At 37.1% G+C, this 19182-nt stretch overlaps 2 protein-coding genes across 3 annotated transcripts in view; one reads left to right on the top strand and one right to left on the bottom strand.

Moving 5' to 3' along the window:
- Window positions 1-519: 519 nt before the first annotated feature.
- On the top strand, window positions 520-5074 carry SMC1 (structural maintenance of chromosomes 1). The gene is made up of 11 exons (XM_064693902.1): window positions 520-1013; window positions 1073-1221; window positions 1280-1448; window positions 1515-2537; window positions 2597-3166; window positions 3244-3499; window positions 3561-3865; window positions 3921-4027; window positions 4093-4596; window positions 4670-4847; window positions 4908-5074. The coding sequence occupies exons 1-11, from the start codon at window positions 615-617 to the stop codon at window positions 4968-4970; spliced, it is 3723 nt and encodes a 1240-aa protein (XP_064549972.1). The 5' UTR covers window positions 520-614; the 3' UTR covers window positions 4971-5074.
- Window positions 5075-6503: 1429 nt separating this feature from the next.
- eIF4EHP (eukaryotic translation initiation factor 4E homologous protein) overlaps window positions 6504-19182 on the bottom strand; it is a 56767-nt gene continuing 44088 nt past the window's right edge. Inside the window, exons 3-4 of one of the 2 annotated variants that reach the window (XM_064694453.1) lie at window positions 7680-7828; window positions 6504-7404 (exon numbers count right to left, since the gene is read on the bottom strand). In XM_064694453.1, coding sequence (XP_064550523.1) covers window positions 7380-7404; window positions 7680-7828 — 174 coding nt within the window. In that variant the 3' untranslated portion in view covers window positions 6504-7379. Of the gene's footprint in view, window positions 7576-7679; window positions 7829-19182 lie in introns of both variants that reach the window. The other variant, XM_064694452.1, reaches the window with a different exon arrangement.

Here is a 19182-nt window from a genome sequence, read left to right as displayed (position 1 = left end):
TTTCGTTTGATTAATGCCAACATTTTTGTCTAAATTCGATATAATTTGATGGCAGTCGACAAGTCGAGTCCTTACAAAATTTGAACGGAATTTGAGTGTGGCCAGAAAACTATGAAAGGTGTAACATTTTTATCGAAAATAAATCGGTGCTGTATTGTTGTAGAATGCTTTATAATTGAGAAATTATTTTAAAATCTTACAGTACCTAAAATGTTATTGTAGTATTGCTAGTTTTGGTATTTTTTGCGCATGCTTTGTTCATTTGAATACATATTGTATAATTTCTGGGATATAAATATTTGGTTAATATAAAGCTTGGCCGGATCAACGTAATTTTTAATATAATAACAACGAAAAAATTTTAAATTTAAATAAATTTTGTTATGGAAAAAAAAAATGTTAATGGGCGGAGCATCGCTCTTGCTCAAGCCCATAGTTTTCGATAAGTTGAGTTGTCTGTTCGATTGTTGTTTTATCCAGTTTGTATTTTGCAACACTGTAAACAAACCGCAGTGAATGGCAATCTGAAAAAGAAGCTTCTTGGCGCAAGAGCATCTTGGGAAAACTATTAAATATTGTTTTTATTGTGGTACTTACATCTGTGAACCCGAACCATGGCTGAAGATGATGAAGAAATCGGGCCCAAAGTGCCGACATCAGCTGCTCGCAAGCCAGAAGAAGATACTGCGTTCCTTCAATTCATTGAAATGGAAAATTTTAAGTCCTACCGTGGCCACATTGTTGTGGGTCCTTTAAAGCAATTTAATGCTGTTATAGGACCCAATGGTTCTGGCAAATCAAACTTCATGGACGCCATTAGTTTCGTAATGGGTGAAAAAACCTCAAGCCTGCGTGTCAAGCGCCTGAATGATCTAATACACGGCTCATCCATTGGCAAGCCAGTGGCGCGCAGCTGCTACGTGACGGCTAAGTTTATTTTGGATGGCGAGAAGCACATGGATTTTCAACGCGCCGTAATAAGCGGCTCCTCGGAGTATCGAATTAATGGCGAAGTATGCGGTGCACACATTTGTTGTTCACAAAAAGTTGATTATTTTTATGCACATTCTAGAGCGTCTCAAGCAACACATACCTGAACAAGCTGGAGAAACTGGGCATCAATGTGAAGGCAAAGAACTTTTTGGTGTTCCAAGGAGCAGTGGAAAACATTGCCATGAAGACGCCTAAGGAACGAACTGCGCTTTTTGAAGAAATAAGCGGGTAAGGCGGAAATCAACTAAATAATATATTTCATTAATTGTTTCACAATTATGGCCAGTTCGGGTCTGCTGAAGGATGACTACAATCGGCTTAAGCAGGAAATGATTGTCGCTGAAGAGGAAACACAGTTTACGTACCAGAAGAAAAAGGGAATTGCTGCCGAGCGAAAGGAAGCTAAGCATGAAAAAATGGAGGCCGAACGCTACACACGCTTACAAGACGAATATGTATGCTCTATATTCAGATGTCTGAGAATTTGATTGTCAAGAATCCGTGCTTTGCTTTAATTTTAGAACGAGAAACAAGTGGAGTATCAGCTGTTCCGTCTATTCCACGTTGAGAAGGATATACAGAAGTACAATGCAGACTTAGAGGTGAAGCAGCAGGAGTTGAAAGCTGTTGAGCAACGCAAAGAGGCTGCCGACGAGGTACTCCGCGAAAAGAAAAAAGATGCTGGAAAAATAACGCGTGACTTGGCCAAAATAGATCAGGAGATACGTGAATTCGAGACGCAGCTAAATAAACGGCGTCCCTTATACATAAAAGCCAAGGAAAAGGTGACGCATTGTAAGAAGAAGCTGGTGTCCCTGCAAAAGACACTGGAAACAGCGCGCGAGGCGGACAATGCCCATCAGCAGGACATACAAAAACTGGAAAAGCAACTGAGTGATGTGGAGGCATTGAAAAAGCGTTTTGAAGACGAAATCGAAAACGAGTCGCAACGTCGTGGCAAAAGCGTCAATATGGAGGAAGGACTCGTGCAGGAATACGATCGGCTGAAACAGGAGGCCGAAGCAACTGCCACACAGTATCGCTCCGAGTTGGACTCGGTGAATCGTGAGCAAAAATCTGAACAGGATACGCTTGATGGTGAAACAAATCGCAGGGCGTCTGTTGAGGAGTCGTACAAGAAGCTCTCACTGCAGCGTGAAGAGGCTGTTAAGCGCCGCGATAAACTTATGGACCATATTAAATCCTCTCAAGCAGCGCTCGAAGAGCAGAATCGCATAAAGGACGAGCTGCGACGTGATGTGGGCAGCTCAAAGGAGAAAATTGCTGAAAAACAACGTGAGCTGGAGAATGTTCGCGATCAGTTGGGCGATGCCAAGAGTGACAAGCACGAGGATGCCCGTCGCAAGAAAAAACAAGAGGTAGTCGAACTATTCAAAAAACAAGTGCCCGGCGTTTACGATCGCATGATCAACATGTGCCAGCCTACGCACAAGCGCTACAACGTGGCTGTCACCAAGGTACTGGGCAAGTTTATGGAAGCCATCATCGTGGACACAGAGAAAACAGCGCGACATTGCATTCAGGTGGCCTATAAGCTGGAATCTTTGTTTTCTATGCCTTACCCTTTCTATGTCTCTTGCAGATCTTGAAAGAGCAAATGTTAGAGGTGGAGACCTTTTTGCCGCTGGACTACTTGCAGGTTAAACCACTAAAGGAACGCCTGCGCAACATCAGTGAGCCGCGCAATGTGCGCCTGGTGTTCGATGTGCTCAAATTCGAGCCACAGGAGATCGAGCGTGCTGTGCTCTTTGCCACTGGCAATGCGCTGGTCTGCGAAACGCCGGAGGATGCCATGAAGGTAGCCTACGAAATAGACAGATCGCGATTCGATGCCCTTGCGCTGGATGGCACATTCTATCAAAAGTCCGGCCTCATCTCTGGTGGCAGTCATGATTTGGCACGCAAGGCCAAACGCTGGGATGAAAAGCACATGGCTCAGCTCAAGATGCAAAAGGAGCGCCTCAACGAAGAGTTGAAGGAGCTGGTCAAAAAGTCGCGCAAGCAAAGTGAGTTGGCAACTGTTGAGTCTCAGATTAAGGGCCTTGAGAATCGCCTGAAATACAGCATGGTGGACTTGGAGTCGTCGAAAAAGTCCATTAGCCAATACGATAACCAGTTAAAGCAAGTGCAAACCCAGCTGGATGACTTCGGGGTAGGTGCATTACAAATCTAACCAAATCAATTCCAAATGTGAACAGTTTTTAACCTGCCGTTTCATTTTATTCGCAGCCCAAGATCACCGAAATTGAGCGTCGCATGCAAGATCGAGAGGAGCACATACAAGAGATCAAAGAGAACATGAATAATGTGGAGGACAAGGTGTTTGCCGCCTTCTGTCGTCGACTAGGCGTGAAGAACATTCGACAGTATGAGGAGCGCGAGCTTGTCATGCAACAGGAAAGGGCGCGCAAACGTGCCGAATTCGAGCAACAAATCGATGCAATTAACACCCAGCTGGACTTTGAGAAGCAAAAGGACACACGAAGTTGGTTAACTACAGTCTAAAGTGCCTAATTACATTTTAATTGCTTTGTTACGTTTTATAGAGAACGTTGAGCGATGGGAGCGCAGCGTACAGGATGAGGAAGATGCCTTGGAAGGCCTTAAAGCCGCTGAGGCGCGGTATTTGAAAGAAATGGATGAGGAGAAGGAGAAAATGGAGAAATTCAAGCAGGAAAAGCAAGCCAAGAAACAGGCAGTCGATGACATGGAAGAGGACATATCTAAAGCACGTCGAGATGTTGCCAACTTGGCTAAAGAAATTCACAATGTGGGTAGCCAAATGTCTTCATGCGAGTCCAAAATCGAGGCCAAGAAAAACGAGAGACAAAACATATTGCTACAGGCTAAAGTATGTATGGAAAAGCAAATTCCAATTTATATTAACAGTGTTTCCTACTCCAAAGACTGATTGTATTGTGGTGCCCTTACTGCGCGGCTCGCTGGACGATGCAGTGCGGCAAAGTGATGTGGATAGTGTGGAGCCATCAACGTCAACGGTGCAGGATAATCTGTGAGTATGCCAAATCGTGCAGACCCAAAGTTTTAACCATCTAATGACATTTGAATGCACTCTAGCATCGAGGTCGACTATCGATCATTGCCACGCGAGCTGTGCAAACTGAAGGACGACTCCGCCTTCAAGAAAACCAATGAACAGCTGCTGAAAGATCTGCAAAGCAAACTGGATGTATTGGAACGAATACAGACGCCGAATATGAAAGCAATGCAAAAACTGGATCTGGTTACGGAGAAAGTGCAGTCCACCAATGAAGAGTTCGAGAATGCCAGGCGAAAGGCCAAAAAGGCAAAGGCGGCATTCGAAAAGGTGAAGAACGAGCGCTCATCACGATTCGTGCAATGCTGTCAGCATATATCCGATGCCATCGACGGCATTTACAAAAAACTGGCGCGCAATGAGGCCGCCCAGGCGTACATTGGACCCGACAATCCCGAGGAACCCTATCTAGATGGCATCAATTACAATTGCGTGGCACCCGGCAAACGTTTCCAGCCCATGAGCAATTTGAGTGGCGGCGAAAAGACAATTGCTGCTCTGGCACTGCTCTTCTCCACGCACAGGTAAGTCGGCGTCTATAAAGGTATACGAAAAGGCGAAACAAAAATAACTGACCTTTATTATTTACTTTTGAAGCTATCATCCCGCGCCGTTTTTCGTACTTGACGAGATAGATGCCGCTTTGGATAACACAAACATTGGCAAGGTCGCTTCGTATATTCGGGATCACACGACCAACTTGCAGACAATTGTCATATCCCTAAAGGAGGAGTTCTATGGCCATGCTGATGCGCTGGTCGGCATCACGCCAGCGGTATGCAATCTATTTTCCTGTTTCGCCAAAAACTTTAAATACAAAACTTTTATTTTACAGGAAGGCGATTGTCTCATATCCAATGTCTACATAATTGATTTGACCAGCTACGAGGACAAATGAAGAGGAGTCGACTTTTAACGGGGCTTAGATTAAGTTTTTATTTATAACCGAACCCAGCAGACAAGAACTACAATTTCCATTTAATAAACCCATTTTTAATTTCATGACTTGACGATTTAAGAACGTATTGAACAAACTACATTTTGAAGTTCTGTTCAAATTCATTTGCTTGATTTTGTAGGTGAAGTTTCGAGTTCAAATTCATTTCCAAGGAGTTATGTGAAAAGTCGTTTATACTTATCGAAAATTTAAAGCCTTTTGGAAATTCCCGCAACTTCGGTCAATTGAATAAAAGTTTTTGTTCATCGTCCGATCGGTTTAAAACTCATTCTCAAAGATATTTGAAAGAAATTATTTTACACGTGCGTGGGCAAGGCCGGGGTATACCCGGTACTATCCTATAAGGACATAGGCCAAAATTTCCCACGCCCATAACTCGGTCAAAACTCAACCGATTTTCATGAGGTTTGGGTATTTGTTCATGGTTTGGCCTCTAGATCAATTTGGCATCTAAATCTGGCAACATTATTCTTGGTCAAGATTCATGTGAAATTGGTACCTCGAATATCCTATATCCTATACTCAAATATCCTATATAGACATAGGTCGAATTTACCCATTCTCATAACTCGGTCAAATCTCATCAGATTTTAACGAGGTTTGGGTCTTTGTTCACGGTTTAACCTGTAGACCAATTTGACATCTAAATCTGGCAATATTATTTTTGGTCAAAATTCATGTGAAAATGGTACCCTCAAATATCCCATATAGACATAGGTCGAAATTCCCCATTATCACTAGGTACTAGGTACCCCTTTAAAATGATATAGACAGATGGGCACGATTAGATCCACTTGACGAACGAAAAAAATTAAAAATAAAGATAAAGATCGCGATGTGATTCCACTTAAGGATAGATAGGAGAAGGTGCAATAATGAAAATAAGCATAAAGTGCAACTATTTAACACTCCTGAACTCTCTGGATAGAGTACATAATGATAGTCCCATTCTTCGTCCAGTCCATATAGACTAAAAACAGAAAAAGAATATAACTATATAATAATATAATCTATCTATATCTATCTATATAACATATAATCTATCTCATGGACATCAATGGATTCCCATTTTGAATGACATTTAGATTAATATTTAAGATTAAGTTTTTTTGAAGATGCCAACCTTATTTTAGTGAATTTTCATGATGTGCTTTAATTTGATTTAGAAAATGCATTTTATTTTGAAAATAATTTTCTGCAACTTTAATAGTTTCCTTTATTAGACTTCTGTCGGTTGGTTGTACTGTTTTTTGATTGTGAAGAGAAATTGTCTGAATGAACGCTGATAATGGGCGTGTGTGTGTGTGTGTGTGTGTGTGTGAGTGCGTGTGTGTGTGTGCGATCGGGTGTGTGTGTGTGTATGTGCCATACATACTGGGCAGGTATAAACATATACATATATGTAAAACAACTAGGTTATTTTTTTATTTTTTTTTTTGTTTCAATATTTACTTTTTCGGTTTTTTTTCTCTCTTTTCTTCATGTAAAAAACTTGTATTTCTCGATGAACAAAAACAAACAATTTGATTATTCGGTTTTCATATAAATTTAAAATAATCATTTCAAACAGATAAATATAGTAATCCCTAGCTGGTGCTGTCTATATCTTTGTCTTCTTCTTCTTCTTCTTCTCCATCATTTGGACGAGCTGTAATTATTCGAACTAGCACAAATTGTGAGGGGAGGAGGAGGAGGAGGACGAGGGGGGGGGGCGGGCGCGGGTCAAAGTTAAATCTATATTACATAGCATAGAAAATATTATTAGATAACTATTTTGCCAATATGATTGCTTTAGACGTTTGTTAAATGTTCAGCTTATAATTTGAAATTACGATATCGATTTCGATTAAATTGGGAATGGCTAATGTAAACTTTATACATACAAACTAAAATATTTATGGCGTTTCATATATACAACACTCTCTGGGCTTTGTAAAATTGATGAAAATACAAAGATTTGTATTATTAGCGCTTAAATATTAAGACTGTCTTGCTATTTTGTTTGGGTTTTTGCGGGGGGGTTTGCGTGGAAAATGGGATTAGTCTTTACGGTACTTCATATCGTATCTCCATCATCATCAACATCATTATCATTGCTATAATTATCATCAGGGGGCGGTTGTCCTTGTTTTGTGCTCGTTGTTGCTGTTTTTGCTTGTGTTGCGGTTATTGCTGTTCACGTTGCGGTTATTGCTGTTGTTGTTGCGGTTATTGTTGTTGCTATTGTTGCTATTGTTGCTGTTGTGTGTTGTTGTTGTTGTTGTTGTTGTTGCTCCATTTGCTAGTGACTAAATCATCTGTTTGTTTTCTTATTGTTTTTGTTTTGTGTTTGTAGTTATTCACTGAATTTCAGCTTTTCAATGCGCCTTTATTACTGCAAAATAGAAGAAGAAGAAGAATATTGCATTAACGATTAGCTTTACAAATTAATCAAGTTGCACCCAATCGTCATAATCGCCATCATCATCATCATCATCAACATTGCCAGGCTCTGATATTTCGCGTATTTCTATTTGGCAATTGATTATTTAGTATACGATATCGTCTGTGGGGCATGCATAGACGGATGTTACTCGATATACGATATACGATATACGATATTCGTGATATTCACGGCCATCTGGCTGGATACCAACTGGATATACCTACATTGAAACGTATTTAAGGCTATCACAGTGTATCTTATACTCCATTGCAGTTGTTAGAGGTATATTTAATATCCTGCGTAACGTATCACGGATACGTGTTGTACTGGTCATATCAGTGGCAGTCCGATTCCATACTGATAAGCTATCCTCCTGCGGAAATGTAAGCGAAAATGTTAATGTTAATGTTAATGGAACTGTTAAGTGTGTCATTTTTAAGATTTAAGCCTGAAAGCCTGAAAGCAATATTTGTGCGCGCCTTGGAAAATGAAAAACGTACGTTTTTTTGTTTTTGTTAAATAATTTTTATTTTTTAATCAATGTAATTAAATCAATTTGATGTCTGATCAATCGAAAATGATGACGAAATAACACAACAATTTTTTTGATTCTAACACAAAAGGCGAAACAATTATCATAATTTAAAATTGTTCATTTGCTGATTTTTGTTTCGTTCGTTTTTTGTTTGTTGTTTGTTTGTTTTTTATTTAATTTTTGTTCGGTTATCGCACGTGAAATTTGTTGACTCGCTTTTCTCGTTTTTCTCTCCTTTTTTCATTATTTTTATTTTCGTTTTTTTTTTTTTGTTTTTTTTTTTGTTTTAATATAATTATGTATGTATATAAGACTAACACTTAATTGTAATGTTTATTTGTTACTTTCAATAATTAACTAAATTTTCTAAAGAGGGAAAAATATAGATGCAAGTATGTTTTTTTTGTTTTTTTAATATGAAGTTTTACACGGCTCAACTGACTTTTTCTTTTATCCTTTTTATATATATTTGTTGTTGTTGTTGTTGTTGTTGGTGTATTATGTATTTTAGTTTTTAAACATTTTTAACAATTATCGAGTATTTGAACCGTTTTTTTTTTTTTTTGGTTTTTTATTTATTCTTTTGTTATATAATAATTTATAATAAGTAAGTACAGTTTGAAGTTTCTTTTTAAGTTTTGATTTAATGTGATAAGTGTGTGTGTGTGTGAGTGTGTGTGTGTGTGTGTGTTAGTTAATTTAAATTGTTTAATTTGTTGTGTTTTTGTCGCCAACTAGATGATTTTCTTTCGCTTTTTATTTGAGTTTTTAGGCTTCTCAGATTTATATTTGCATATGTACTATGTTAAATGTTAAATGTTATATGTTAAATGTTAAATGTTATTTGTATGTTATGTGTGTATGTCTCTATATTTATTATATATATATATGTATGTATGTATATATCTGGAGGCGTGTGTAGGCTTTAATTTTGCGAATTGTTTTAAACGCTTTCCAATTGCACATTGATATTTAAATATTTTGTAAATATTAAATACATTTGAGTAGCAATTTCTCGCAATGCTCGACTCGGTAATTCATTTATTTGGACTAAATATATGTATATTTATGTATATATATATATATATATATATATAGGATGTATATATATTTGTTTTTCTTCTGTATATATGTATATGTTAGTTTAATTAAAATATATATATATAAACATTCATTTATGCTCATGTTAATTGTTTTCTTTTATCTTTTTACTGTGTTCCACTTGTTAATCATGTTTCTCAGTATTATTGCTTTTTGAATATACATACTCATGCATACATGACTCCCCCCCCCCCCCCTCTCGCTCTCTCTCTCTCGCTCTCTCTTTCACTTCTCATTTTCGTTTATTTTATTTATTTAATTATATTGTGTGTGTGTGTGTGTGTGTGTGTCCGTTCTCTGTGGGCGCGGCTGGCGCAATTCTCTGCCATCTGCCGCGGGAGAAACTGTTCCTAGTTTTTTTTTTTAGTTGCTAAGTGTTCTTCCTCTTTTATTGCCGTTATTTTTTTCATTTATTTTATATGTATTTAATTTTATAAATTTCTTTTTGCCGTTTTACTGATTGCTGTCTGAGTTTTTGAAATGCTTCGATATGCCTGGAATTATTGTTGGAGTAACTGTTCCCAATGCGCATTCACATTCTACATTGGGCGAACACATCGTCATCATTATCATCCTCATTATTATCATTATCATCATCATCATACTCGAATTATCATCATGTTGCATACATACGTGCGCAGCCTAAAAGAATTCAAGTGTGCTGTGCTGTGCTGTGGCTGCAAAAAAAAACCCGTTCGCAGGCCGAGAAGTTGCAAGAAGAAGAAGTTAGCGCTAATTGCGAATCGTTTGGATCTCGGCCTGGGAACAGTTTTTTCGAATCTATTGTTTAAATGGGCACTTCTCTCTACACAATTATCGCTTGAATTTTATTCAATTTTAAAGTACACAATTTTACGAGTCTGAAACAAATTTCGTTCGTTTTTTTTTGGTTTTTTTGTTTTTTGTTTTTGGGCTTTCATGAAACTCACATTCTATGCATTTCAATACGTCATATAATTGTAATTTGTTTTTTTTTTTAATCAATATTTTTTCGATTTTTTATTTTTTGTTTAAATTTTATTTTAAATATTTATGCATATAAATATTGAAATTATGTAACTATTTAATTATATTAAAATTCTAATCTTTATTAATTGAACTTCTGCGCTTAAATTGTTTCTGTTTGTTTTTGTTTTTGTTTTTTTTTTAATTTTTTTATATTTGTTTTTAATGTTAAATATTTTTTCGATTTTTTTTTTTGTGTAATTTGTACAAATTATAGAGTTGGAAAAAAAATAAAAGATGCGACTAAAATTGTTAACCAAATTATAATTATGTATATTTTTTTATTATTATATTTTTTTGCAAATTGAAACTTATGCTAAGTTAAGATTAACAAAATAAATAACAAAAGAAAAACGAATAGTTCGAGTTTTTCTATTAGCCGAAAGAAAAACAAATTCAAATTCAAATTCAAATTCAAAGTTTTTTGTCTTTAAAGTAATTGTTAATTGAAATTGTTTTGGCTTGTGTGAAAGTGGAAGAAATGCGATTTACGTAGAAAACTAAAAAATATATATAGAATATATATCGGTATATATATCGGTAAGCCATTAACAGTATAAGTACAAGTATTATATATCTTTCTATAAAATAATAGAATTTCTTAATAGTTCGTTATAATGTACAAAATTGTTGTAGTTGCTTGGCGAAGAAAACGTGCATTGAGTAAATCGATTATGAACAACAAGGCTGCATTATAGTATTATATATATATGTATATATAGATATATATACTTGTACAGCTGACACTGAGAGTCAATATCTAGATCGGGCCGATCTTATAGAGTTGAAAATGACACACACACAAGTAACTAAAAAAATGAGAAATTTGACGCTAAATTTGAGTTACACTTTACGTTTTGTTATTTATTTGTTATAGTTTTTTTTTTCAATTTTCAATTGTTTTGTTTAACTAATCGTTTTATTTTTCGCACAACATTTACATTTTGTTTATATGGCAAGCTAAATTTGAAAAATTTACAATTCGGTTTTAACGCTTTCTTCATATATAATTCAATTTCATATTTTCTCTTATATTTTTTATTTTTAGTAGAAAAACGCATTTCGTGTTTTTTTTTTGTGTATACAGCAAAGATTTTTGTTTTTTATTTTTATCAATTTAAATTTGTTGTTTATGTGTACGTATTATTAAATTGTAATTCAAAAATCTACTTAATAAAATTGTTTTTGTTTTTGTTTTTTTTGTATGTGTTGGTTAACATTTTGTTGTTTAAAGTAGTTTTTTTTGTTCTATTTATATATATATATATGTATAACATCACATTATAATAATTACTAATTAATAGTTTTATTTTTATTTTTTATATTTTTTCTTTTGTGTGTTGCATTAATCTTTATAAATGTAGTTAATGCACAAATACTAAATGTCGTAATTATATTTGTTTGTTTATTAAATTTTCAAAAAACGTATAATTTTCTTTTGTTTTTAACGCTAAGAGTTGTTGTTGTTGTTGTTGTTGTTGTTGTTGTTGTTACACAGAAGTTATAGCATAATAATTATAATGACTATTTACATGCAGGCAGAAAATAATAGATGAAAAATTTGTTATAATTATGCTGCCAGATCAGATAATTGAGAGACAACATTGCAGCGGCAACACGTGCCACGACTATTTAACTAGAGCTAACCCATTTCCAGCTCCCAGCTAACCCAAAATTAAATTACCCCCCCCTTCGCCCCCCTGCCCTCGCCAAGGCAACTTGGCTTAAATTGAATTTGTCCAACTGTAGGCGTCTAGCTGGAGCTGATTGCAGCCAAGTGTTCTGACGTGGGCGTGGCTACGCCCAACATTCCTTTTACGCGTTAATTAGTCAGCAGGCTCTCTTCTACATCTTGTTGGCTTCGAGCCGGGCTCCTGCTCCTGCTGCTGCTGCTGCTGCTGCTGCTCCTGCTCCTGCATCCTGGCACACCTGCTGGCGCTACGTGACCGTTGTCCCTTATAGTACACTCGCTCGCGTTCTGGTTGGGCTGCGCTTGGGTTTCATCTGCAAGCGAAATATGAATAAAACGAATGAGTTGAATTTACAATTGGTAGCAAAAGTTTTGCCTGTTTTGCCTCTGGCAAAGTGCCTCGTAACCCCGCCGCACCCAAACCCCTTACGCTGCATTTCTCGACCACAAAACTAACTGCAGCCCGCAAAGCGTTGCCCAAACAAGCTGCGGAAACGGAATTATGAATGTGGCCATGTCTGTAGAGACGTCTGTGTGTGTGTGGGCGCATCAAATAGGTCAAGCAACAGGATATTGCAACCCTCACATTCCAGCCCACACACATAAGTGGGTGCGTGTGTGTCTGTGTGTGTGTGTGTCAACAACTAAAGCATTTTCATCAACGGAAAGCCGGCCAACGCATACCCTACATTTACCAGACAGGGCATATTCAAGACTTCCTATTGCTTTCCCAATCTCACACTAACAGGAATTTACACAAAATATTTAAGTTTATATTCCAAATTATAGCCTATTTAATTCCAAGGGCAGCCATTTAAACGTTTACGAATAACACGCAAAGCAGATTGAAGAATCAAAATAAATTTCAAGGAACTCTCGACAACGACGAGTTTTGAAGTAGATGGTAGAACGTTTACGAATACAGCACAAAGAAGATATGCATAAGAAGATATCTTCCTATTCTCCTCGAATCTCATACTAACAATATACTTTACCTACAATATTTAAGTTTATACTCCCTAGAATAATATTGTTCCCTTTTTATTTCGAAGGGCATCCATTAAAACGTTCACGAATGACGCGCAAAGCAGATTGAAGAATCAAAATCATTTGGTTTTTTTTTTTACTTTTTCGATTTGCCAGTAGAACGTTTACGAATACAGCACAAAGGAGATATGAGAAACATTTACCAGACAGGGGTTACTTGAATCTTCCCATTGCTTTTCAAATCTCATACTAACAATATACTTTACCTACAATATTTATATTTCATAGAATAATAATGTTCCCTTTTTAATTCTCAGGACAGCCATTAAAACGTTCACGAATGTCAGGCAAAACAGATTGAAGAAACGAAAGCATTTTCGAGAAACTCTCGAAAACGTCGACTGGTTTTTTTTTACTAATTCGATTTGTCAGTAGAACGTTTACGAATACAGCACAAAGCAATATATGATAATCAAATGATTTTTGAAAAATGTCCTTTAATGATAAAGTTTTTTACTGTTAAGCACGCCAACTACACAAAAATAGAAAAATGCTTGCCATATTCTACGCAAGTCGTTGAATATTCAAAGCATCTCGAAGATACATTCTAAAATGGATTGCATAATGCAATGATTATCTCATAGTTTCGCTCCGGTTAGCCAGAGTTGCTTTGTTTTTGTGCGTCGCTCAAGTGGTTCTTGTGTGCTTCTTGTGTGTTTCTTGTGTGTTTCTTGTTATGGCCCAGATAAATACGTAGACGTACTAGACCCACGGCCAACTTGTTGGCCGGCGGCGCGTGTTAGAATTTTCATCAATGGCTTTGGCGAATTTTCCATTTATTTAATTTGGCGGTGGTGGCGCCGCCGACGCCGTCAAGACAACCCAAAGATGACATCAGCTGTTGCTATGCGCGTTATTTGCGTCATCGACGACGACGAGGAAGAGGACGGCGAGGACAATATCAATTTGGCATTTAGTTGGAATTCCAAGTTTAGCCCACACAAACATAGACAGCTAGGCAACACCCACACACACCCACACCCACACACACACACACAAACAAGACTTCGCCCAGCTGCAAACTGGGCTAAAATGCATTTGAATGCATCCGCACATCCAGGCAAATGTCACATGGAATTTACGACGATAAATCCAAATTAAACATTCCGTTGAAAAAAAAAAAAAACACCGCGCAAAAGCATTTAACATTTGTTACTTCACACTTTTTTCTCAATTGAGGCTTTTTTTTTTAATTACGTTCGACATTTTCTTTGAGCCAGCAAATGTTGTAGGATATTTTTAGCAACAATTTCGCAGGAATAATTAAAGCCTTTTCCTGGGTAAAGCGCCAAGTAAGCCCGTTCTTCAAACTATTTTTAGACGAAAAAGGAGAGATTTAATGGCTTCAAAAGTGGAAATTAAAAACCTTGCATTGACATTAATTCAAAAATGTTCAACAAAAAGTTCATTGCGAGACGAAAAGTTTGTTGATGAGAGTGAGGAAAATATCTGGTTGTAAAAAACAAGTGTGCGAAAGAGCTTAATGAATAGTTTTTCAACACTTAAACGTCGGACATAACCTAATTGTTTAGGTTATCGATAATCGATATCGATAAAATAAATCGATAGTTGAAAATTTAAAGGCCAATTGGTTTTACAAGTTTAATCGTGCCTTAAAAATAACTCAGAGCTTGCAAATACTTTCGACTTGGCCCAGTTTTCACGTTATCCGGATCTATTTATCAAATAAATAAGTATTATCGTGTAGTTTCAGCATGGTATATAAACTGTTCTGCGAAATAGCAATATTGGATTTCAGAGAATTTGCTATATGTGCGCAGATTTTCCATAGGAATATTCATTTATGCACATAATTGCTCTTAAGCGTTCCCCCAAGGTACTCGACTCTCGGCATTTAAACGTTATCGGAACGCGTTGGCTGATAGATAGACAAAGATGCAAATTCCGCCCCCCAATTAGTTGGAAATGTCGAATGGCGCAAATCGCGGCTCGGCTATTTTCGGTTTGCAGCTCTCAAATTCAATTATAACAAGTGAATGACTAGGGGATACCCTAAACCCTCTTCTTCCAACAGGCGATAGGTATAAAAGATACTCGATATATATATATACTATTCTAGAAGCTACATGTCAAGTTTGGTGACTAGCTCATATTATTTGCTGAAATTGCTTAATTTCGATTTTTATCGATTACTTGGAAACGGGGCAAGTTATCGAATATCGGAAACAAACTCGATCTGCGCCGGCACTAGGAGGACCTACAGCTAAAATTTTAAGTCTCTAGCTCTTATAGGTTCTGAGATCCTTGCGTTCATACATACGTGCGGACAGACGGACGGACTTGACTCGGCCCTTGCCTTCCTTCTGCCTGTTACATACATTTGCGTGAGTACATAATACCCTTTTGCCCATTTCCAATGGGTTCAGGTTCGAAAGCGAATCAAATGGAAAGGTTGGCGGAGCAAGGACCATAAGAGGTATATACATATATATATAAATTAATATATAACTTTGACAATCAATTTTGCATAGTTTAAGAAATATTATTTATTATAATAATAAATCTTGTTATTGCAAGTATTTTTTGAAATATTCAGAGTAATAAAAGCAATGTCAACAATGTCTACAATAAAAAATGTTTTATATTTCCCAGTTAGTTCCAAAGTTTATTGTTTTAAGCATACTCTATTTAAGTTTAACTGCATTGTCTTAAGGGAAATTAGTATAAAAATTTGAATTGATATTCGAACGATTTAAAATGTAAATAAGAAAAAAGTTGCAAAAACTTGAAATAAATAGCAGCTTAAGAGAAATCAAATATTTATGGACTGGAATTGTCTGGAACTGTTGAAGTTTAAATCAGGAATGCAGATAGAAAATAAGAATTTTGATTAATATTCCAAGAACTGAAAATCTTAAAATTCCCTGCGAACCGGGCCGAATCCGAGGCGTACACAAAGAGAGAGCTTAGCCAAGATTGACTGCAATTGGGAATGCCAAGGCTGGAGAGGAGAGGAGATGGACATGGACCAAGGATCATCAATGGGCGCATTGACGGACGCTGACGTTTGACATGACAGTTTAATTGAGGGGCAGCTTAGACGCCTTCCAACTGGGGAGAAGCCAATGTTGCCGCTGCTCAGCTCCAAGTCGATGTCAAAGGAACTGGATGCGGGCAGAGCGCGCGCTAAATATGTAAATTAGTTTCGATTCGCTGCGGAGATTGCAAGTGTTACGGGGGTGAAGGGGATTGCAGAGGGGGAGGAAGTGGGGGGGGGGGGGTGGGGGAATTGGCACTCTAGGGCAAACTGTTGACTAAATTAAAAATGTATGACTTTGGTTTTGGCCAACAGCAGAGGCTTAAGAGAGCAGCTCGATTTGCGTTAACGTTTTAATTTGTTGTGACTGCGCTTATAGAGGACTATGCCGGAGATAGAAAAGGATACCTGTTTAAACAGGTGAGCCGAGCGGGCAGAGCATAGTAAATTTCTGCTCAGCTATTTGTTTGTCTGTTTTGCCAGCCTTGGCGCGTGCTGGGGATTTGCACCTGGCCCGGCTCAGGTTGGGTCTGCTGAATTAATGCGGTAAATGCAACCGAATTTCTGGTCAATGCAACGGGCTACAACTCAATTATGCCGCACCCACACAATAAACAGACGGATATATATATATACATATATATATATATGTGTGTAGGACATCAAGGACAATTGTGGCCCTGACGGACAACAAAGACCACAAATAGACAGATGCACGCGTCCTGCTGGCATTAACGTATGCAAATTAGCAACAGGCCGCAGGGCAAACTGCCAAAAAGGGGGCGTGTCACACACACACACACACACACACACACACACACACACACACACACACACACGCACACACACGCACACACACACACATTACGCGCATTCATGCATGAATTGCCGATACGAGAGACATCAATGTCATTCGCATCAAATGCAAGCGAAAATTTATCAGTGTCAGCCGCTCGCATTCCGCAATTAAACGCAGCCGCTGCAGGTCCTGTGTCCTTACAAAGGACACGCGTGACCAGATCGAAGTGTTTCCCCGTAGAAGCAACTACATACATTTACTTTTTAGTTGTACCCCACATAAAAACTTGTCAAACCTGGCGAATGCAAGAGCAGAAGATTTTTCATATAAAACGTTGCTTTATTTAAACCGAGTTCAATTAAGGTTTCCTGAAAGGTTTTTTTTTGGCGCTGAGATTACAAGAGAGTAGAATTATTTAACCGACATGAACTATGTCTACAGAGTGCTTAATTCTGCATAGATACGCCTTACTTGCTTGAGTTTAAAAAAACTTAGCTGCTGTGTTTAAACAGAATATAAATATGTCTAAAGTTGATGAAGAAAACATTGACCTGTGGCACTTTTTTCAGTCTAGAAACTTTTTAAGATTTCACAAAATAAATATTATATTTACTTCCTATTTGTTCTTTACTTTCAAAACTTGTTTTTACCTTAAGCTTTTTACAATTGAAACCTTAATCAGCATGCTGAAGATCTCTAAGAACTAGAGCTGGCAACCAATCGATGGGACTATCGATAATATCGATGTATGTTAGTGTTTTGAGAACTATCGATATTTTTTTTTTGGAAGCATCGATGTTTTCGATATTTTCCCAGCTATAACACTTTTTTGAGCAAAAGAAAGCGACAAGCAAAATAATTTTAAATGGAATAGTTTTTATATGTAAAATATCTCCAAAATTGCAATCATCACGGTCGGCTGCTTTTATTGTTCTAAGACAATATTTCGAAAAACCAAACTAGCCGGAAGACTTCGGTCTTGTATATTGGATGGTCATATAGCTCAGTAATGGTTAATAAGAGCTACACGATCTTAACCCAAAAATGTCATGGTATTTATTTCAAATTAATCACGAGAGCTTACAATCTTTCTACAAATTTTTTAGCATTCCGGCGACGTGCAACGAATCAAAGAGAACATTTAGCAAAGCTATTCAAACAATTTCAGATCGCAAAAACTTTTACAAATTTATATCTTAGCCTGATCTCACATGAATTATATTCGAAATGTTATTTATTTTTAGAGAAAATAAAAAATTAGTTTCCTGTTAATATAACTAATGTCTTCTATTATTTTCTTTTTTGAAAACATCGATACTATCGATTTTTGCTTAAAAACAATCGAAAACATCGATGGTCTTAGATATCGATATTTTGCCAGCTCTACTGAGAACTGGACAGTAAATCGAATTACTTCCAGGTTGAAGTATGTAGCTGCTGATAAAATTAAACTTGCAAATGTTGCCAAGTGCAAACGCATCTTCAATGAAGATGCAGAGATGGGGTAGGGGTAGGGGTAGGGGGGGGGGGTAGGTGGACTATGCAAATGGAAACTAGCAAAGTGACAACCAAACCAAATAGAGCAGTGCGCCGATAAGAAGAAGAAGAAGAACAACAAAAACAACTGCAAACACCAAACGGGACAACAATAGTTGCTGCCAGGCGCATGCGAATCCAGTTCCACGCCCCCTCCCAATCCGCCTGCTCCGCCTTCGCTTCGGGCAATTTCAGTGTGCCCAGCGCACACGTAAACCAATTTTAACGGTTTAACTTTTTGCTTGGGTTTTAGCAAAGCGCCACATCCACCACTTCGTGTGAGGGTGTGTGTGTGTGTGTGCGTGTAACTGTGTGGTTGTGTCTGTGTGTGCGTGTGTATTAAGCTCTGCCATGTTTGTTTACAATGCTTTTATGTTTGCACAAATGACGTCCGCTGCTCGGACCATGCGCCGCCTTCAACTACCATTATCCGCACACTCACACATGCGCCATCACACACACACACACAGACAGACACTTACACACACACACACACACACAAAGGGAATGTTGCGTATTCAAGTGCTTTTGGTGTCTATGCTTCGGATACCCTGTGAACTCAGCTTGGCAAAAGCGAGCTGCTTGCTTTGTGCGACGATACGATATGTGCTTGTTATTATTATTATTTATTAATTTTTTATAGACCATATATTTATTATTTATAGAACATTTGTTTATCCCGATAGTGCAGCAGAATCATTTGTTTTTGTTATATATTAAAACATTTATTTATTATGTGATCATAAACTCCGAAAAATAATAAAAAAATTAGGTCTGAAAAGTTGAGTAAAAGTTAGCGACAAATCATAGAAAAATCATTTAATTGATCATTGATTTTATTATTATAAATTGTGCATTTTTTGTACTATTATTATTAAATTGATTATTTTCTTCATATTATTGTTATTCTTACTGGTTGACGTATATGAATAAAGATATGTATTATGTATTACGTATTTTAGTCAATTTATTATATTATACTTGATGAATATTTTTTTAAATTATTAAATTTATTA

Source organism: Drosophila montana, unplaced genomic scaffold (assembly GCF_035044405.1).
Source record: "Drosophila montana isolate Dmon_TW-CO22-7 unplaced genomic scaffold, ASM3504440v1 contig_3733_1, whole genome shotgun sequence".
Lineage (NCBI taxonomy): Eukaryota > Metazoa > Arthropoda > Insecta > Diptera > Drosophilidae > Drosophila > Drosophila montana.
The sequence above is the reverse complement of the archived record's forward strand: the minus strand, read 5'-3'. Positions and strand labels throughout refer to the sequence as shown.